The sequence below is a fragment of the Pezoporus wallicus genome, unplaced genomic scaffold, assembly GCF_028554395.1.
Source record: "Pezoporus wallicus isolate ANWC-B61680 ecotype Strahan unplaced genomic scaffold, APGP_CSIRO_Pwel_v1 contig_3486, whole genome shotgun sequence".
NCBI lineage: Eukaryota > Metazoa > Chordata > Aves > Psittaciformes > Psittacidae > Pezoporus > Pezoporus wallicus.
This window is the reverse complement of record NW_026642292.1, coordinates 4,039,973-4,060,438: the sequence shown is the minus strand read 5'-3', so window position 1 is coordinate 4,060,438 and position 20,466 is coordinate 4,039,973. Positions and strand designations below refer to the sequence as shown.

The 20,466-nt window shown below is 45.1% G+C and overlaps 1 protein-coding gene across 2 annotated transcripts in view; it reads left to right on the top strand.

Annotated features, from left to right (window-relative positions):
• The window catches only part of IFT43 (intraflagellar transport 43), a 46,510-nt gene extending 27,584 nt beyond the window's left edge, over window positions 1-18,926 (top strand). For both annotated transcript variants that reach the window (XM_057428540.1, XM_057428539.1), the window contains 6 exons: window positions 2,980-3,012; window positions 3,488-3,534; window positions 16,210-16,282; window positions 17,656-17,731; window positions 18,090-18,152; window positions 18,592-18,926. In XM_057428540.1, coding sequence (XP_057284523.1) covers window positions 2,980-3,012; window positions 3,488-3,534; window positions 16,210-16,282; window positions 17,656-17,731; window positions 18,090-18,152; window positions 18,592-18,699 — 400 coding nt within the window. In that variant the 3' untranslated portion in view covers window positions 18,700-18,926. The remainder of the gene's footprint in view (window positions 1-2,979; window positions 3,013-3,487; window positions 3,535-16,209; window positions 16,283-17,655; window positions 17,732-18,089; window positions 18,153-18,591) is intronic.
• Window positions 18,927-20,466: the final 1,540 nt, after the last annotated feature.

The following is a 20,466-nucleotide window of genomic DNA, read 5'->3' as shown; positions in this document are numbered from 1 at the left end:
TGAAATACCAGTTTCATCAACTAATGCTATTCCAAATCAAACTTAACGTGAGCTGGCTTGAGTGTGCGCTCGCAGCCCAGAAAGCCAACCGTAACCTGTGCTGCATCAAAAGGAGCGTGACCAGCAGGTCGAAGGAGGTGATCCTGCCCCTCTACTCTGCTCTTGTGAGACCTCACATGGAGTATTGTGTGCAGTTCTGGTGTCCTCAACATAAAAAGGACATGGAACTGTTGGAACAAGTCCAGAGGGGCCATGAGGATGATCAGGGCACTGGAAAGCACCTCCCATATGAAGATAGGCTGAGAAAGTTGGGGCTGTTCAGCCTGGAGAAGAGAAGGCTGCGTGGAGACCTCATAGCAGCCTTCCAGTATCTGAAGGGGGCCTATAGGGATGCTGGGGAGGGACTCTTCATTAGGGACTGTAGGGATAGGACAAGGGGTAACAGATTAAAACTTAAACAGGGGAAGTTTAGATTGGATATAAGGAAGAAATTCTTTCCTGTTAGGGTGGTGAGGCACTGGAATGGGTTGCCCAGGGAAGTTGTGAATGCTCCATCTGTGGCAGTGTTCAAGGCCAGGTTGGACAGAGTCTTGGGTGACATGGTTTAGTGTGAGGTGTCCCTGCCCATGGCAGAGGGGTTGATCTTAAGTAGATGATCTTAAGGTCCTTTCCACCCTAACTATTCTATGATTCTGTGTATTAACAAACGTATCTAGTACAGGTGACTGGAAGCAGATGTCTCACCAAAACAGAACAGTAATTTCTTGCTCTTGCTCCAGTGCTGTTGGCATTTAAATGCTCTGTATAAACCACAGCACTGTCAGCATGAGAGACTTCCATCACCCACTGCCATCTTTGGATCCTGTGGCATAGGGAATAGGGTGTTCTCCTGGCAAGGCTGACCGTGGAGCTTTAGCTTGCCCTAGAGAGAGGAGGGAACTCTCTTGTTTGACAGGAGAGCATCCTAACACTGGGGCTATGGGTTTAAAGGGGTCAGTACTATTCTGCCCTCCTGGTTTATGAATTTGTTCCCCAAATTACTCTTTTTTTCCATATAGTGCAGTTATTTCATAATAACCTAATGAGGAGAAGTTGGGAAAGCTCATGTCTCAGAACGCAAGAGAAGTAGTCTCTGCCTCTAGGACTAACGCATGACTGCCTTCCCTGTGGGCCACCTGGATATCTGTCATGACAAGGAGCTCAGAAAAAAGAAACAAATTGCTTACAGGGATAGCAGGAGTGACCTTCCCTCTCCTGGGAAGTTCAAACATGTGGAGTGTTTCAGTCATGCCTTGGGACAGGAGATGAGCAGAGATGTGAGGAGTGTGAGTACTGAGGAATAGAGTGTTATTTGGGGATAGACAATTATCAAAAGTAATGGAAACAAGCTAAGAAAAGGTTAGATGGAACCTCCAGGAAATCATCTCACTGTGCAAGTTTGGGATGTTTGGGCTCAGTGAGGGCAAGGCTCTGAAGACAGGTGTGTGAAGCAGTTCTGTGAAGGCAGAAGGGAGGAATAAAATAGGATAAATCTTGCATCATCTTTCCATCTCTGTCTTCTCAGATTCTGAATTCTGGTGACAGCTTGTGGTAGGCTCTCTAAAACGATCCTTTTCTTTCTCCATAGTATCGGGGTTCACAAAAAGTGCTTTGCACTAACATTGAGAAGGATGGAGCTGGACGGTTGCTCTTCATTCGAAGAGCTCTTCCCTAAATTCCCCTGCTCCATTGCTCTTCTGTTTCTTCTGGTGAACAGAAGGGAGCAGATACAGCTGAAAGCCTAGATGCAGATGTCACCTACACAGCTGCAGTTCTGATTATAGCAGGGGATATTATTGGGCTCACATCACTGTTTCAAGGTAGTTTTTATCTTCTCACAGACTGCAAGCTCCAGGGAAAGCAGTGGAGACAAGAGGCTTGCTTCTTCTCATAGCTAGACATCCTCTGTGCTCGGCTTGTTGCTCTTAGAAGAGTAGATCATTCACAGGAGAGCTAGATGAGGACCATAACACTAGAACAGAGAGCAGATGAGGAGAGTCCTGTACCATCTCTTGAAAGTGCTTTGAAAGGAGCAGTGCAAGGCAGTGAAGCAACTTCTCTTGTATCTTGGTGTGTCCTGGGACAGTGCATTTGGTAGGGGAGAGCCCCATGTATTCTTTGTCATGGCACTCTGACTTAAAGGGAGGGGAGAATATTTATTCTCAGTGCATAGAGATGAAACTTCATTGCAAAATGGCCAAAGCAATCAGCGAGTGATGGAGTAGCTGCTAAAAAGAAACCTGGCATTTAATTAACTTTTCAAAGTGCTGGTTCAGCAACCTCCATGTTTTACATTTTGAATATTGAACAAGCATCCCTAATCGGGACTGAATTACTTCTGGGTTTGCTGGGGTGGAGAGCAAGGGAGCTGCTATTTGCCAGTGCATCCCCCCTGCATTATTATTATGAACTCGTGTTAACTCAGCCAGATCAACCCTGATTTACTGCAGTGACCGAATATCTGACCTGAACTTGGCCAGCTCAGGTGGGGCTCCTAACCTACAAAGGCAGCCAGATAATCTTCATGCGTGACCAGAGGGAGGAAGGACCTGTTGATCTCTTCGGGGTAGGTAGACAAAGCATAGCATACTCTTCACTCCTTGATGTGCCGACCTGTCTACCCAGGTAAGGCAACTTTTACCTGTGGCTAATGACAGAGTGGATGAAAAAGTATCTGAGAAACTAAAAAAACAGGGAATATGGCTCTTGCTATATCTGAGCAAGGCTGTCTTTTTTGGACCCAAATGGTTCTACTTCATCCTGATGCACTCAGAGACTTTTGAATCACTGGTTTAATGGTCACTCAGAACTCAAATTGTGATGTGTTATATCAGACCTGCTGTAGGAACTGTTCTGCAGAATAACAGTGATACAGAGAAAGGTGCAGTTTTAAAATTCTCTCTAGCCTTTTATAAGCATAAGCCTTTCTTTATCTTGCAGGTCAGGAAGAAAACATGCAGAAGAAGTAGAAGAGTAAGTTCCTATTATTGCTGATACTTCTTCCACATCTTTTAATCTGATCTCATGAAGAAGGGACATGCGACTCCAAGATCTGGAACTTGGAAAGGGTGTAGAGCCTGAAATGAACTTATGTCATGTGTCCTGCAGTGGGACAGGGCTTGTCATTCTATAGTTCTGTAGACAGGGAGTAGGTGTTAGCTCTGTTACTCCCATATGACAGAAAGAAGGAAAAGTAGAAAACATCCACTTCCCTCCCAGATGCACCCCAGGCCCTACTGTCTGAAGCCTAGGAGTTTGTCCTAGGTTCAAGGCATCTTGCTTAAGCACTCTAAACTGAGGGGTATGGAGGAAGGTCAGTCTGCAGGCTAAATGTATCTGGGGATTCTCCTCTTAATAGGCCATGAAGCTTGTGGGGAGAAAGGGGGCACAAGAAGATGTTTTTCTGCACTTGCAATTGAAATTCATTCTTCCTTGTGTTTTGCTGCAGCCATCGTCTCAGACAGCAGAGCCTGGAGGCATCAGATGATGGAGGAGGTGAGGTATCAACTACTGCAAGAACTTCCTGCATGCATATCTGGGGGTTCTCCAGTAAGTGAGCAAAGGCATCTTGCAAGAAATTGCAAGGAAATGAACCACCCTGGGGCTAAACAAATGCAGGAGCTGCTTGTCTCCCCAGCTGCTGAATGAGGGAGAGAGCAAAGGGGATTGAGAGGAGGATGAGGAGTGAACCTGTAGTCTAACTCTGGCTCTTCGTTAACACAATGATAAAGCACCTTTGGGAAGAAAGTGTCAAGGACATACTTTTCTCTGTGATTACCCCCACATGGAGGATAGTGGACTGGGGCAAAAAGAGAACTAAAAGTGCAAGAAAAGGTTAAGAACAGGGAAGAAATCGCTGCTGTCTCCTAGTTTAGGTAATACTACTCTCTAATTAAAGTCTTTCTTACGATTTTATGGTAACATCCTTGTCTTGTTCCCATCAGGACAAGTGCCTGCACCACTCTCCTGGGGTCTCTGTGTGAGGGAATTCTTAATTTAAAAAATCCTCTTGCTGTAACCTAAGATCTAAGATCATAGATCATAAGCTAAACATAGGCACTGGTGGGTAATCCCATCAGATCCCCGTACAGGCTGCTGTGAAATCTACTGGGCTCCTGATTTAGCACTAGTTTTCCTCATAGTGTATATCACCTGCTCTTCTCAAACTGGATGACCCAGGAGAAATCTTAGGAAAAATCCACAGTATGGATTTCAAGACAAGCACTAGAGAACTGTAGGGAGCATAGAATTTCATTAACGTCTCTAGGAACTACCTCAGCTTTCAAGGGCTAATACAAAAAGTTGCATCTGTGAAATATCGTCAAGCATTAGAAGAATTAACAGGAGTCACAAAGGATTAGACATCAGTATGGTTAATGAGGTTAAATGAAGACCCATTATTTGGGTCTTCTAGACAGATTAAGCATTGCAACATATGACCAAATGACTGCCAGAAGTGGCACCTTTATAGCATTGGCATCTTCAGAATAGACTTAATTTTTCCCTTGGGAAGTTTCTTGGACTTCTTAAATTTCAGTGTGTGTCACTGAGCCTGATAGTCTGTTCTGAACAGCTCTTTGTTTTCATATGTGCTGTCCTTCTTGTTGAACCTTGGTCTTGTATTCAGAGTATAATAACTGTCTTTGCTAACCAAGCATAAAAATGCTTGCCACGTGTTTGCAGCATGTGACTTTCAGTGCTCCAAGACCTTGGGTAATAATTATAGAATAGAATTGATGCAGAATGTGGTATGAAGACATGGCAAGTCCTGGTAAGCTTCACTTACTTATCTGTGCCTAACCTAAGGTTAACAGTTGAATTCAGATTGTTGCAAACCAGAATTCAGTTTTGGATTAAATCTCTGTGTTAGAAGAAAGATTGCACTAATCTGATCATGATTCCTACCCAGGCAGTTTCTGGTACAGTCACATACACTGGGTTGTGGATCTAATTTTCATACAGAAAATCTGTAAATGGATCAGTGCACTGCATGCTTGTCATCCTGTTTCTGTGGGGACATCAAGCAAGCTGTTCTGGGAGAGGAGTTTTCCATGTGTGTTCAGCAATTGCAGTGAAGAAGAGTGACATATAAATATACTCCAGAACCTGAATAAAATTACTTTTCAAAATAAGCAGAGAGATACCCCCATGGCAGGGGGGGTTGGAGCTAGATGATCTTAAGGTCCTTTCCAACTTTAACTGTTCTATGATTCTATGATACAATAACTGTGCAGTGTAGAAGGAAGGGAGTAGAATGCTGTGGCTGTGCAGTATGTTGAGCTGTATCGGCCTCCCCTTCGCACAGAACTGCACTTGAGCTTGTGTCCGTAACTGTAACAGTAAAGCTGAGATTCTAAGCATACAAAAATCAAGACATTGGTGTATGGATCCCCAAGGATGGGTCACGGTTATTTTGTGCTGCATAATGTGTTAGCTTGTACACCTTAATATGAACGGGCACAGTTGCGTAATGATTGCTGCTGTCAACCAATACATTTGGATCGCCTTCCTTTAACCTATTAGAAAGCTGAGCTGTACCATTCCATTAACATTGTTTGTCCCCCATCCAACCTTTTCACTAGAAGAATGAAGGACAAAACTATACGCCCTTAAAAAGTTATTCTTGTGTATTTGAAATGTGCTCAGCTGTGATCATTTATACATCCCCAGCACCCAGATGCTCAGAATTGGCAGTCCAGAAAAGAGTGTGTTACAAAAGCAGGGGGTGTAGAAAGAGCCCAGTTGGGCATGTGGAGAATGGAGGGAAGGTTGTACACCCAAATGAGATTTTGGGGCTTGATATGCCTTAAGTTTTCAAAAATGAAAGTAGAATTCTGTCAGTGCTCCTGGCCATTTACCCTGTGGATGAAATGGCATCTGACTCTGGGGAGTTTGGGAGAGGACAGTTACTTCTCATGCTGTGTGGAAAGACTGAAGTAATATGGGAAATTGTAAGTGGGGACTTACATGGAGCTCTCTGCAGTTTCAGCCATTCCTTGCAGTTGCATAGGGAAACCCAGAAGGTGCAAGTTATCCATCCTGCACAATACAAACCACTGAAATCCTAGCAGTGAGGTATGTTGGCTCATATCATGCTCAGAATTCATTTTCTCTAATCCGTATTTCTTTTTCATAAAGGCTGGTCAAGGGCAAGAGAACCATTTCAAAGAGGAGCCAGTTTTGAGTTACAGGAAAGCAAAGACTTGGATTTGACTGAAAGAACCATTTGCTCCTGTAAAACTCCAGGCTGGAAAGACTGTTTTGAAAAAGTGCAGTGTCTCTCCAGAAACAGCTCTGTAATGTCTAGTTGATGGATATTGGGGTTTCCTACAGCACCTGTTGTGAGCTCAGTGCCCATTCTTCTGAACGCACACAGTATGTGCTAGTAATGCAGACACAGCAAATGGGTAACACACCTTTGCTAGGTGGATGTGTGTCCAGCTGAAGCTTGTCATGGGGGGCCCCACGTCCTCTGCATGGTGGAAAACCTGCTTTAGCAGGATTTAATGCATCAAACTTGAGGAATAATAAACCTTCACAAGCAACACAAAAGTGTTTAATTCCTAAAGGACAGGCCTAGTTGAGTCACTTTTGGCCAGAAGCAACTGGGGGCTTAATGCTGTGTATGTAGCAATCTGGGCAATCTGAGAGAGAGGAGTTCAATGGTAATTGCTCAATTTTCTGTCCATGTCAACAGGGAAAAATGGGCAGTAGTGACTAAGCTCTGTATGGTAGGGAAACTGCATGAGGTGAGAGATGGGAGACTATCAGTGGCATTTAAAAAGTGTTATCTGCAGGGTACTGCTTCCTTTTCTGTAGCAGCCAAGAGCTTCTCCTGGGTGCAGACTATTCTTTGCCATGAGGTGGGAGGGAAGACAGAACAATCAAGTTCACGTTGAAGGGCTTTCTTCTCCGTTTGGTCCTTTTTCCAGCAGGGCAGTAGAGTCTGCTTTGACTTTGCTTGGGTATTTTATTTGGCTTCATTCTGCTTGTGTGTCACTTTCTGGCATGCAGCTATAAAGGGTTGTTTCCTATTGGGGTGAGAAATACTGGCATTTTCTTTCCCCCCAAATCAGAGAACTGCTTTGTCGTTTTGGCTAAAAGTTTCTTTGTTGTTCCTTTCTTGTCCACCAGTTCTGCACTGCTGAATTGCACTCCCCCAGATGCCTGTCTTCTCACTACATTGCCCTTTGATTTTTTACCTCAGCACTCTATGTGGGTTTGTTAGCTAAAGTTGTCATCTCTCTCCCAGCTATTGTTCCCCCATAGACTGTTCCTCCATCTTCAGAAGTCCCTTCCCCCCTTCTCTCTGTTACACTTGGGATTCATAGCTCCTAGAACCGGGCTTTTCTTGGAGGACTGGAATGTGATGTGTGATTCTCTGTCTGCAGGAGCAACGGCTTGTTATTTTAAAGTATATAGTGGGTTTGAATGAGACAGCTGATTGAAATGAAAGCCTGACTATGCTTCACAGACAATACACACCTGACCTGCAGGTGAGGAAAGCTGCCAGGAGACAGTCACTAGATCTGTGCCCTCAAGGCAAAACCCCTTCCTGCCTGCTGGGAAGCCTCCTCAAGGAGGCAGAGCTGATGATTAGGGTCATCTCTTTACAATGTCAAACCTCTAGAAGGACTTCTTACCCTTCTGGTGGGTGCCAGCAGCTCCTTTGCATTTGAAGAGCATGGGAGTCCAGCCTCTGTGCACAACAGAGGAGGAAGTGGGTGTATGCCATGATCCCCACATCTTTATGGGGAGTTACATCTGTCTGTCAGGTGGAAGACAGCCTGTACAGGATATCTGGCACTTGGAATTCACAGTCATAAAATATCTCTTGAGCTGCATGCAAATACACACCAGTGATGAAATTGCTCTGAACAGAGCTGAGAATAGAGCACAGAGTGGGTTATTGGTGTCTCTACCATTCCTGATGCCAGAATGCCAGTTACTTCATCTAGTGAGCTGCTGTTTTTACAGAACACACCAAGTGCTGGTGGACTTGAAGGGGTGGACAGCTGCATTGGCTGAGCTAAATGGATGAAAAGTTCTGAGCATCCCTGAAATAGAGATGGAGTGAAAAATACGGTGTTTTGGAAGTGGTGTGAATGGGCTGAAGGGGCAGAGAGTGAAAGTGACTGCTGAGTTTCTGGGATTCTTCACTGTGACTGTGTGTGGGTCTGTCAGCACACTACAGTTCTCCCCTTGGTGGCTCCTGAAAGCTCTCTGCAAGGTCAGTGAAGGGCAGACTCAGTCCAACTGGATGGCTTCCACTGAGCTGTTGGTCCTCGCCAGTTTGAACTCCTCCAGTAACTGCTGGCATTGTGATCTACAGCCTCTGATGTTGAAGGAGAGCTTCCTCCTGACAGCTATGGGGGAAGGGGGGGGGGGGTGAGGTGGGGGGGGGTGGGGGGTGGGAAGAGAGAAGGAAATGTGTCCCAAGAGATACGTCTGAAGTCCTGTTTGAAGCAGCAGACCAGTGGCCAGGGCAGTGGGTAGCTTAATTGCAAAAGGGCACACACAGATTTTTGGGGGCTGAAAATGATGATCTGGGTAAGCATCTTCCATCACTAAATTGTGTGATGTGATAGATACACAGTCTTATTGGGGCTGTGATTCCTGAGTCTGTAAGTGTAGTTGACGGACTAGGTTTACCTAAAATACCCTTTAAGAAAAAGCTCTTGAAAGATGATTACAGAATTGAGACACCATCATTTAAAACTGCCTGAGGCAAAGTCCTTTGAAAATTGCAGCAGTGGAGGGACAGAGAGAGGACTGCATAGCCCTTGATTGTAGTGTCATTCCCTCAGGACCTGTCCCCCCTCCTCCTCAGTTTCTCATCTGATACGAGAGAGGGCAGCAGTAAGATTCCTCATCTGTCTTATGAAAATCTGATTCTGAGTGGCTCTGATCAAACCCAGCTGGCTGTCAGCAGTGGTGGCCTTGTGTGCGGGGAGGGAGGGTTCTGAGAAGTCGCTGGATGTGGAAGTGTCATGGGTGCTGCTGATCAAAGAGGCATTTTTTAATAAATATATATAAGAAAAATAAAAAAACCTAAGGTTTAGCATTAAAGAAATGTAGTTTGTCTTGTTTTTCCAGCGTAACATGAAGAGGATGAAATAGAATCAGACACTCCTGCTCCTGAACATGCTTCCGCAGGAGCATCCTGAGAAGCTGCTTTTCCTGCCACAGTAATGCTCTAATGCAAAATCACTCATCTCCAGAATTGCTGAGGAGGTTTTTGTGTTTCTGAGTTCACCAGACCCTCCCTGGGCATTTCATGCCTTCTCATCTGCTGCCCCACTACCTCCTGAGTATGTTTCAGCAGGAGAATGCTGCAAAGGAACAGGGAACAACAGCCTTTGAAAAGAGGAAAGCAGATGTTACTGGAAAGGAGGGCAGGCATAGTGCTAGTAAGGCTAGGAGGCATGTTACAACTCTAAATGCTGATAGCCTCAGGAATGTAGTGGGTCCTGAGTCTGGCTTCCAGTCTCTTCTGTCTTCTGCTGCTGGTGAACATGCTTAGGCATTAAGGGATTCCACTTTCAGCCATCAGTGTCTGCTCTTACTTCTTGCATAATATAATCCAGCACTGAGCCCAGCAACTCATCTGATCAGGGCTATTCCATGCCCTGTCTCTCTTCACACCTCCCAGGGCTTGAAACTGAGCAGGGGCTTTGTGCCAATAACAGCCTTGGGAATCAGCAAATATGCCTGATGCCTGTCCCCAGCATTCTCCCAGGTGAGGAAGAAGCTATGCCATGCCATGCCATGCCATGCAGTCTGTGAAGGCACAACACTACTGAAGCAATAGAGTCTCAGATGGACCACCCAGCCACTCATCTGTCTAGCTGACAGTATCATCAGAGCTTGGTAGCTGAAGGAAAAAAGTATTTTGTCTGAAGCAAGGCAAATGCATAATCTTTTAATGCAAGACTGGAGAGTCAGTACTGAATCTGCTGCATGACCTCCACTAGATCCTGTGAATCCTCTGGCACGCGCTCACTGCGTGACTTTTCCCATCAGCTTGGCCAGGTTGTACTGTTACCATTCTCTTCTCAAAAGGGCGCTCTGGTACACGGGACACTCGGGTTGTCATCTGCTTGTCTCAGCTATCAAGGCAGTGCTCTAGTAGCTGTGGTACTGCCTGCTTTTCACTCGTTTTCATCTCCCTGCTGACTGATCAGGGAGTTCATACGTTGAATACGTTGTTCCATATTGGGCAATTTCAGTCAGGGAGACATTCCTATGAAATTAATATCCAAGCATCCAAAGGAGTGTTCTTTATCCTCTCTGTTTGCCTGCTGCTCTCCTGAGACAACTTCCAAGATGCTTCAAGCTTGTTTGTGTGTTCAGCAGAAGCTATCTGTGTCCCTTGTTCCTTACATTTTTTGAAGATTTATTTGGCCTGTTGCTTTCCACTTTTTTCTTTTCTTTTTTTTTTTCAATTTTTCATTTTTCCACTTAGAGAGAAAAATTATTTATTGCATTGACATGCACTAATTAAAGCCATTTTCTGGTATTTGGTTACTGAAGTGTTTGATGTCTCTCTGACAAGACCATGAAATGCACGGAGTGTCCACAGGGACAGAATTTGCTGAACACGGTGCTTTGTAAATGAGGGGACACAGTGTCGCAGCAGCTCATGAATATGAAACGCCCATGATACTACCTCAGTGGACTTGGGAACACAGATGAATCCTGTCATGTGCTAAATGAGACCAATTTCTTTCACTTAACTTCATCTTCAATCAGATCTTCTTCCATTTGCCTGTTTAAAATTCCCCAGATGTGATGCAGAAGGTAACAGCATTCAGTAAAACAAAGTTTTGCAGCAGCAGAAATATTGTAATGATTCAAGTTTTACATTTTATGAGCAAGCAACTTAAACTAAAGTTTCATTCCTGTGCCTGCTTAGTGGCAGGGGACTGTCAGCTCCAGAAGCCACTACCCTCTTTGTGTTCTTTGGATAGAGTGGTGTATGGACAGGAAGGGCAGCACATTCCCCACTGCAAGAGTGTCCACTGAACTGGCCTTTCAAATACTCACCCAGCTGAGGGAAGCAAATCAGACTATGTGAGATGGGGGCTTTTTTTGGATGGCAAGGTGTTGACTCAGGAAACTTAAATTAGCAGCTCAGGGAGAAAGTAGCAGCCATACTGCTGACTAACTGCAGGCCTGACCTGGAAGAGATTCTGTCTGTCACCACTTATGTGCTGTCTTGTATCTAAGGGAGAACATAGGACTTTGGGGCTAGGACCAGAACTTATGGGAAGCTTGCAGGATTTTAAGGGACCCAGCCTGCAGATATTGCTACTAAAGAAAAAATCAGCTCTGCCTGGAAGGGAAAGTGTAACTCACCAACTTGCAGGAGCATTGGGGTATTAAGGTGGTGCAGTTTCTTCTACCTCCTGTTGTTTATTGCTTTCTGTGTTGTCTTCCTCAGCTGTCAGTAAGTTACTTGCTAAGAGGTAAAAATGGTGATGGTTAATGCATGTACTCTAATATGAACACATAAAGCCCTCTTTTGTCTGTGACTTAAAAAGCCAGTGTCCCTTGCTTATTGTTTGGCTACCTGCGTGTAGGATGGGTCATCCTCAGTCTTTCCCTTCACCTTTTCCTCCTACCATCAACACAGTTCTGCCTTAGGCTGTTGGTGTTTTGCCATGACTTATCTTGTGTAAGACCTAGCTCAGTCCAGCTATTGTATTAAAATTTGTATTCTGAGTTATACGATGAGACTTAGATGTTCTGAGGCAATCAGTTTGGTGCAGTTTATTATAACTCCCTTGTTAGCCAACATTTAGTACCAGTGTCTCTTACCCCACTGCATGGGGTACACATTCTGCATGGACATACTCATTTTGGTTTCATTCTTTGTTCACTCTTGTTCACCATCATTTCAGAGATGGTGGGGAGCTCCCATTTGTCACCTGGCCTTCGGTGCTCACTCATAATTTCATTCACATCCCTACCATGAGCATTTTCTAGAGCAAATATCTTATTTCTTAATGGGTTGAGATATCCATGGGGAAAGGCTTTGTATTGCTCTGTTCCCAATCATTTTGATCCATAAAGGGAAGCCTCATGCATTCTTCTTTAAGGTCACTGCATGCAGAGTTTTTGTGTTCCCCTTTCCATCTTCTGTTGCATACACTCCTATCTTCTGCTTGTAAAACACTACCTGCCATGTGTCTCTGTATATTCTCCCCTCACTTCAGCTGAAAGTCGAAGCAGAATACTCACTCTTAGGGGGAAAGTGAGTGTCATTTTTAGGAGCACTCACTCTGGCAATGTTACCTGCCATATGAAATGGAGATTCAGATGAGTTCTGTCTGGGGGAGATTGGTTGAGGGAGGTGGCATAGGTAACAGTACAGTGTTCAGAGGCCAGGTGGAAGACCAGGCTTGGTAAGATGGTTTGTACTCAATTTGTTCTCCTTTTAAATATTTTTTACCAGTAAGTCAACTTTTATTTTCATGTTTCTTACTATTAGTATCATGCCAGTTTGTTCTGATTTCAAAGTCTGCAGGAATGGGTGTGAAAGTAGAAGAGCTGAAGCTGTAAGATTTTCATGTTGCTTCTGAGATTTGTCTACAGTTTTGATTAAAATCTGTTGATATTGGAGACAATATGGAAGGTCCTTTCTCCTCCAAATTGCAGCTGAGTTATGACACCACTACCCCCAACCTGTAACTAGACTGCAGAGAATAATTTTTTTGTTTCCAGGTTTTGAAGCTACATCTTCTCAGCTGCAAAACATTTTCTCTTTGTACTGCACAGGCCATTCGTTCACTTAATTGCAGTAACCTGGTATGTTTTCCTATTGCACACTGGCAGCTCCTTAGCATGTAGGTACATTGTGCAGTCATTTCTAAGGTTTACTTACATGGGCACTGAATTTTGGCATGAAAGCCTGGACAGTAAAGTATGTGTCATGATTCTGCACCAAAAAAACAGGCTTCTGGAAAATGATCTGAAGCCCCTAAGCTGAACAGGAGGGAGAAAATAAAATGTGGGTCACAGAGCAAAGCACACAGAGTGGGGGTTTGTCACATAACCTTGTTGGTGGAAAAAGCTGCAGTGTGAGATTGGGAGGAAGTGGTCCTGTGAACATATCTGCATGTACTAATGCTATATGTAAATAGTCACACTGCAGCTAACAGCAATATGAAAAGTAGAGCATATGCCTACACTGCTGCAGCCCAATAGCTTGTGTGCTTCCTCTCCTTGCAACTGACATAGTGCCGTGACTTGGCTGTGTTACCAGAGCTTACTGGAAAAAAATATGTGAGTCCCAAAAAGAGCAACAAAAACAATTAGGGGGCCGGAGACTGAGTGAGGGGAGAGGTTGGGTCCTTGGTGATAAAGTGAGAACTGAGGCACTTGCAAACTATAGAGGGAGATGGGAGAGGTTTTGTGGAGAGGTGACACCATGGGAATTGGCAGAGGGAAGAGGAAATTATGAGTAACAAGTGAAATAAAGACCCAAATATTTCAGGGCTGATTTGCCACTGATAGCAGTTAGCCTGGGGAGCTGATATTTTCTTATAATTTGCTACATTTTTGTTCTGTTTCTTGTCAGTCTCTGCCAGTCCTAAAGGGCATTGCTTCTGCCTGGAAATGGACAAATCATCCACAGTTTGCAGTAAGAACAAGCATGCTCTGGCCTTTGTTGGAGGGGCTGGCAGGAGCCCCCAGAGTGTTTCCAGCTCTTCTGTCTTAAATATTTTCAAAGTGTCTATAAAATATTGGAGCCTTGAATTTCTTTTGGAAAGAATTTCTACGCAATTGCCTGGATTTTGCTAACAGAGAGTAGAGGCAGTGCTCTGCAAGGGGTTTGGGAATCTCTCCATGGAATTCAGTGACAGTGAGATAAAATCAGCACTGGAGAATGCAGGGGTCTTCAGGAATCTGCTTAATGGAACATTCCATCACTGATGCTGGCCCTGAGTTTACAATTTTTTCCTGTGCATAAAAGATCAACAAAAGCCAAAGGGAACTGGGAAAAGCAGACATCAGAAATGCTCCTAAAACGAACACTGATTGAAGAAAGTCAGTTTGCTGCAAACATCTTCCACATTTCTGCTGTCAAAAGGGGATAAGGATCTGACCTTCTCCTGCTACAGGGTATGCTGCTGCATTGGCGAGGGTAGCTCTGTTCCCAGGCAGTTGTTTGATGAGCACCATTCATAGTGTTCTGCTGAAAAGGATAAATTAGCTCAGGCGAGATTAAGCTGTGTCTCATTGCCATGCTTGTTTGCCTGGACTTAACAGGGCACCTCTGCACAGCGCTTCATTCCTCCCCTTGGACCAGTCTCACCACTCTGTTCCCTGCTTGGTCTATGTTGCTTATACACAGGGTTTCTCTCCCACATTATCACTGAGCAGGTTTTACCGGGTGCCTCCACAGGTCAGCCTGCCTGTCCGTGGAGATGCTTTTGTCCAGTAATTGCACTTTGCTACAGATTTTAGCAAGATCTGGGAGCCCTGCAGGGTAGAGCCGGCGGGATAGCGGTTTCTGGTGTGTATTGTCCCTACAAGCAGAAAGAGGAAGAGATCTGCCCTGGATGCCCAGTGGCGCACTGTTGAGGAATTTCTTGCAGAGACTTCCTCGGGCCTGGGGCCTGTTGCTGCAGTTTCCCTTTAAATGTCTTTGGGAAGTTCGCTGTAGTTGGAGAGCTTCTCTGCAGGCGCCTGCTCCTTGGGTGGCTGGGGGGCTAGAAGGCTCAGCTCTGCTGAGGCTGGCCAAGCTGTCACTGCCTTGTGCTGCGGCCAGGCTCTCGCGACAGCCCCTGTCCTGCTCGGCCTTCCGCCAGGCAGCCAATTAGCGAGAAATCCCACTGTGTGGCCAGCTTCAAACAGCCACTGCGCCAGGGCCCGGCCTGACCCGTGCCCCACCGCAGCTGGGCCAGAGCTGCCTCCCGCCCGCCGGCCAGTGAGCCAGGGAGGTGCGCAGCAGACGGTCAGCAGGCGAGGGCAGCCAGGAGCCTGTGGAGCTCTGTCAGGTGGCCGGACAAGGGGCTTCTCAGGAAGACCCTGCCCAGAGCTCTGAGCACCATAGGTGGGAAAGGGTCTCCAGCTCCTGAATATTCATCTCAGCCTGGGCTGTAAAGCAGGGCAAAGCCAGACCCAACCACCTGCTGCTGGACAGCAGTAGCATGGCCACGCTGCCGACATTGCTGGGAGCAGCCTGCTCGCCCCAACGCCAAAGAGGCCAGCTCTGCCTGCACGCTGTGCAAGTGATACCTCTTCCCAGAGCCGAGCCACCAGCTTCTCCGCAGCCTGAGGGCTCAGGGTCTCTGGAGAGCCCTTGTGGCCTTGACTGTTTAAAGCTGCTCTCTCCTTGCTTTGCACCTCTGGTTACTTTTCCTCCTCTTCCTCTCTCCATCTCTATTTTAACACTTTGTCAAATCAAAAAGCATGATGTGTGGTCAGAACCTTGCTCCTTTAGCAGGATTCTGTGTGCACCCAATTCTTCCTTGTCTCCATGCCTTTGTCTCTAGCGTCTGTCCTAGGTGGAGCAGCTGTGTTCCTTGTGCTGGGTCACACTCAGTGACCCAGACATCAGCCATTTCCAGGGTCACACTAGAAATCATGAAAAGGTTTATGACATTACAACCAGATGCATCTCCCTTAGCCTTTGTATCTACTAGACCACCAGCATTTCCTTCTCCAGCTATCAGGGAGGTCACAGGCCTCTGCACAGCCTGAGGCCCCGCTAGCGGCTCCCTCAGCTCATAGTTTTACATGGCTTGTCTCAGTTTCTGCCCCACGTTTTATTTCTAACACAGCCTAAGCGATTGGCAGCTGAGCAAATGGTAACACACCTTACAAGAGGCAAATTCTTGCCATTGTTAGGATGATGGCAAATAGGTAGCAGGGTTTAGCGCAGCTGGCTCCTTTCAGCTTCAAGGTTGTGTTCACATGCATGGTCCTACCCAGCCCAAATCTGCTTCTCTTGCAAGATTTCTTTTGACCCCAAGCTTCAAAGCTTTATTGCTTTGTTTAATATTAAACGATGTATTTCCCGTCATTGCTAAATAACTCTCTTGTGTTTTCCTCAAATAAGAAACAGGCTGTTTCATATCTGTGAAGCAAAGGAAACTTTGTCTCTAGTGAGAGGAGAGCACAACACTCCCCACTTACTGCTGCTGCTTTCTCTTGTTGCAGACATTCCTGTGATCCCTGACTTGGAGGAAGTCCAGGAGGAAGATCTGGCCATGCAAGTGGCAGCTCCCCCCAGGTAAGAGCACTGTCAGGTGCTCTTGAGCCTCTCATCAGCAATGCGAAATGGCTGGTGAAATTAAACTCCTTTTTATCTCATGCTCTCTGGATGTCAGCAGCAGTGCCATGCAGCAGGATTTGGTGCTGTGTATTGTGGCAGTGGGGCTCCAAGCTCAACAGGGCAAACTTCTTGTTTCTGATTACATAGAGGAAGCAATTACTGAATCTTCTGTCTCTCTATAAAAAAAAAACCAAACAACCCTACACTAGAGTAACATATTTGATGTGCAAAGTCAAATTCTCAAAAATTAGGCACTTCTTGATTTAAGGTTGCCTGTATAATCTGGAATGCCTCCAGTACACATGCATTGTCACATACATTTTGATAATGCATTGTTGTAGGCTGCTCTGCCCTCCACAGGATATCTTCTTACTCAAGTACCTAGTTAATTTGCAAAGTACAATCCTATTGTTTGAAGGTGTTATCAGAGTAGTCCTGGGGTTAGCTCACGGGAGACCAGTAAGTTTTAAATAACTGAAATAAAAAATTTGGGTGTTTTATCTTAAACATTCCAAGAAAGTCCTCTCTTCTCCCTTGGGCCTATTGACAAGATCACAGACTGGGGTTTCTGTTGACCATTATTTGGAGGGGTGGGATACCTCACTCCTGACCACAAGTGTCTCTCTCACAGTATGGAGTAGCTGTTGTAATACAATACCTGTTAACAAAAGTAAATGACACTTTATATAGTAAATTTGAAATTACTTTGTGTCTCACCAGAGTTCATTTCTTTGTTTTCTCTCTTCTTTTATAATCCCATCTGTTCCTCCTGTATCCACGGTCTCCCTGCAGTAGAAAAGACTTCATAAACAAACACAAACGTAAATTAACATAGGTCTTTTCTATAGAATTGCATCGTGTAAAGTGTGTCATGACAGTATATTACACCCTACACCATGTTTCTCTTTGAAGACTGCATTTTAGGAAATTGTATTTGATAGCTGTGGCTCAGCTCAGACATGGAAATCACAAAGTCCCTACTATTCTGTAGCCTGCTTTGGTACAGTGCTGGGGCTGTTTGAATGTTCATTACATTCCTGTATTCTTTCTGGCCCTGTGGATTTTCTCTCCAGCATGCTGGCTTCTCTGAGGGAGACCATGGTTGCTCCACATTCTGTTTTCATGCATGTGCACAACCTAGCATACAGATTTTCCAGTGACTGTTTGCTGAGTGCGATTTGCTTCTGTCTGGGGATATCCCTCTCAAGAGTCCACATGGGAGATGTGGACAGTTGTGATTGGTGTCACCAGACTACTGTCCTTGCCACCCTTCTCCTCAAACATGCTTCCACACTTACCCAGGCTTGTACTTTGACCCTTTCTGGTTTCAGTGTGCAGGTGAACCGAGTGCTGACCTACCATGACCTGGACAAAGATCTAATGAAGTATGCTGCCTTTCAAACTTTGGTAAGTGGATGTTGCTGTGGGGTGACCGGAGTGACTCCCTCTCCTTCCAGACTCACATCATCCTCCACAATGTTACTCAGCAGCACAAAATACACAGCTCTATCATCCAAACAAGTTGCAGTCTGCCTGCAAGTCTGTTCCTCTCTACAGTGTGGCTTTCATGCTTGTTTATGTCTGTAAATAGTGTAGCTATGGTATCTGCTGCTCAGACACAGATCTGGAGGCTCCTGCTATTGTCCTGGACAAAGCATATGTCTGGTATGAGGCAGATGTGCCTATCTGTAGCAGGCCCTACCTCATGAAATGGCAGTGTCCACTTCCTCTCTGTAAAACTGTGACTCTGTGTGTGTGTTCATAGGATGGAGAGGTTGACCTGAAGCTTCTCACCAAAGTTTTGGCTCCAGAGCATGAACTGCGAGAGGTGAGTTTTTTGTGGGACCACCAGAAGGCAAAAGCTTCTTATATGTCTCAGACTGTACTTGATAAGTAAGCATTTGTCAGTAGAGGAGAGAGGCAAGGAGGAGTTTGTCCAAGCTTATGGAGGTTTGATTTACCCTGAATGTTATTTTAAAGATAGGTAGAGCTTTCTCTGTGTGAGATTAATGTATTACTGTAATTGGTCCTCATCAGGATGAAAGAACTAGTAAAGGAAAATGTGAATGGCCTAGCACTGTCACAGATCCATGAAGAAACAGTGCTCTGTTGTGTTTTGTCTTTGGGTAGCCACCATGTGGTTCTACAGAGCGACAAAGTCAGAAAGCATTTGGAGTGTGGGCAGAGGGATGTTTTAAAGCAGAACAGCCTGAATGCAACTGTGTGTGCACCCATTTCAGCATGCTTGTCTTTTTTTTTTTTGGTAGGATGTCAGCTGGGATTGGGACCATCTCTTCACAGAGGTGTCCTCAGAACTAGTGACAGAGTGGGATCTGGGACAGTCTGAGAGAGAGGACCACCTCAGTCTGCCCTAGAGCGCTGGCACACCAGACAACTCATACTTGTATCTCCTGTAAATAGTTTAGCATTTCAATTTTCTATTCACTTGTTTGTATTTGAGAATTGATTTGAGACATGAAAATAAATAGGACTTTTTTATAGGAAAGGTTAGGAGAAGTTTTGGGTATTTTGTAATAATAATCTTTGTTCTCAAAAGAGATGAATAATTCTAAATACAATAAAACATTTACTTTGGAACAGTTACTTCTATCTCACTAGCACCTTTACAGGTAGCTGCAATGGGCAATCTTTCCTCTGCCAAAATGCAGCTTCTCTGTGGTGGACCATCTTACAATGGAGTGTGGTTTTCAGTGATGGCTATCAGAGAAGTTTAGGCTAATAGGATTTGTTTGCCTAGGACATGAAGATTACCATCTTCATCACAACAGATGCCACAAGTTAATGCCAGATTATCCATTTTACATTTCATCCAGCAGCCTCCAGCCATCCCCTGCTAGTTTAACCTCTCTCCTGGAATATTACCTCTGTATTGACTCAGAGGAAGCAGCAACACCACTTCTTACAGCACCTCTTTTTTTCGCTTAAGGTTTCCCAGCTAAATTCTGACCAGGCCTAACCCCACTTAGCTTTTGCAGTCAGATGAGATCACAGCCTGAATGGAGATAGCTTCAGGCAATAGGTAGTTTCTAATGAAAACACTGTTTATTCCGTGCATGTGAAAGAATGGAGCTTGCTGCTCTGAAACAAGGTAACTCCCTGGTGGGTGTCTCTTTAGAGCCAAGTAAGCCACTCTTATTGTCATCTAAAGAAAAACCCATTTAGCTGTTAATACCTTGCCCCCAAAGAACCTTGGTCATTATTCGAAGGAAACAGGAACATTACTTCTAAGCCGGTGTCCTTCAAAGCCTTGTCCTGTTAGAGAATCTTGCTGTATTCATCTAGGGGGCAGTGCAGGTGCTGGGAGGAAGGCTTGCTGTACTGCTTTTCTTAACTCATTTGGTGTAAGAGGGCATTGCATTCCCTGTCTTGCACTGACAGCAGGACAGGTCAAATAACTCACTGTGAATTCAGTACTCTGCAAAATTTCAGATCCAGAGTTGATATGCCAAACAATTCTATCAATGAGAGAAGCAGTTGGGTACCAGTCTGGGGCCACCAAAATATGGGGAGGCTCATCTGTCTCAAGGAGAGGCAAGCTGTTTTTTACAACCAAGAAAACTCCCCTATAACTAGAAAACTAGGTGAGACAGAGGCTTGGGAGGCCAGTGTATGGAGAATAATCCTGAAGTCTTTCTCTGAGCAAAGAAAGCTGTTTTGGTATGAAGAGAAAACTTCCCAGCTGAGCTAGTCTATGTTTCTGTGACACCTGTGGTTCAAAGAGAATTTCAAATGCTTCCTACATTGCAGGAAAAACAATAAATGCATCAAACTATAATAGTTTAGTAAATCAGACAAATCCAACGACTCAGTCTGGGAGGAAAAAAATAATGGATGCTATTGGCTCCCCTCATCTGGCTTGCGGCCCTGGGCAGAGATGCTCTGGGGTGGGAGGCAGGTGTGTCTGGGACAGGCCTGTGCTCACACTGGGACCTTGGGAGCCCAGTGGATACCTTGGCAGAGTTTAAGAGTTGGGCTTGAAAAAAATCACAGCCTCATTTAATTTAAGGCAGAAAGAGGAGGATTTGATCATTTAGCCCAGCCTGCTGTAATACAGGCCATGGCAAGGTCCAGTGAGATGTGGCTGAGCTTTGCCTTTCTTTTAGAAAGGCAGATAGTATATT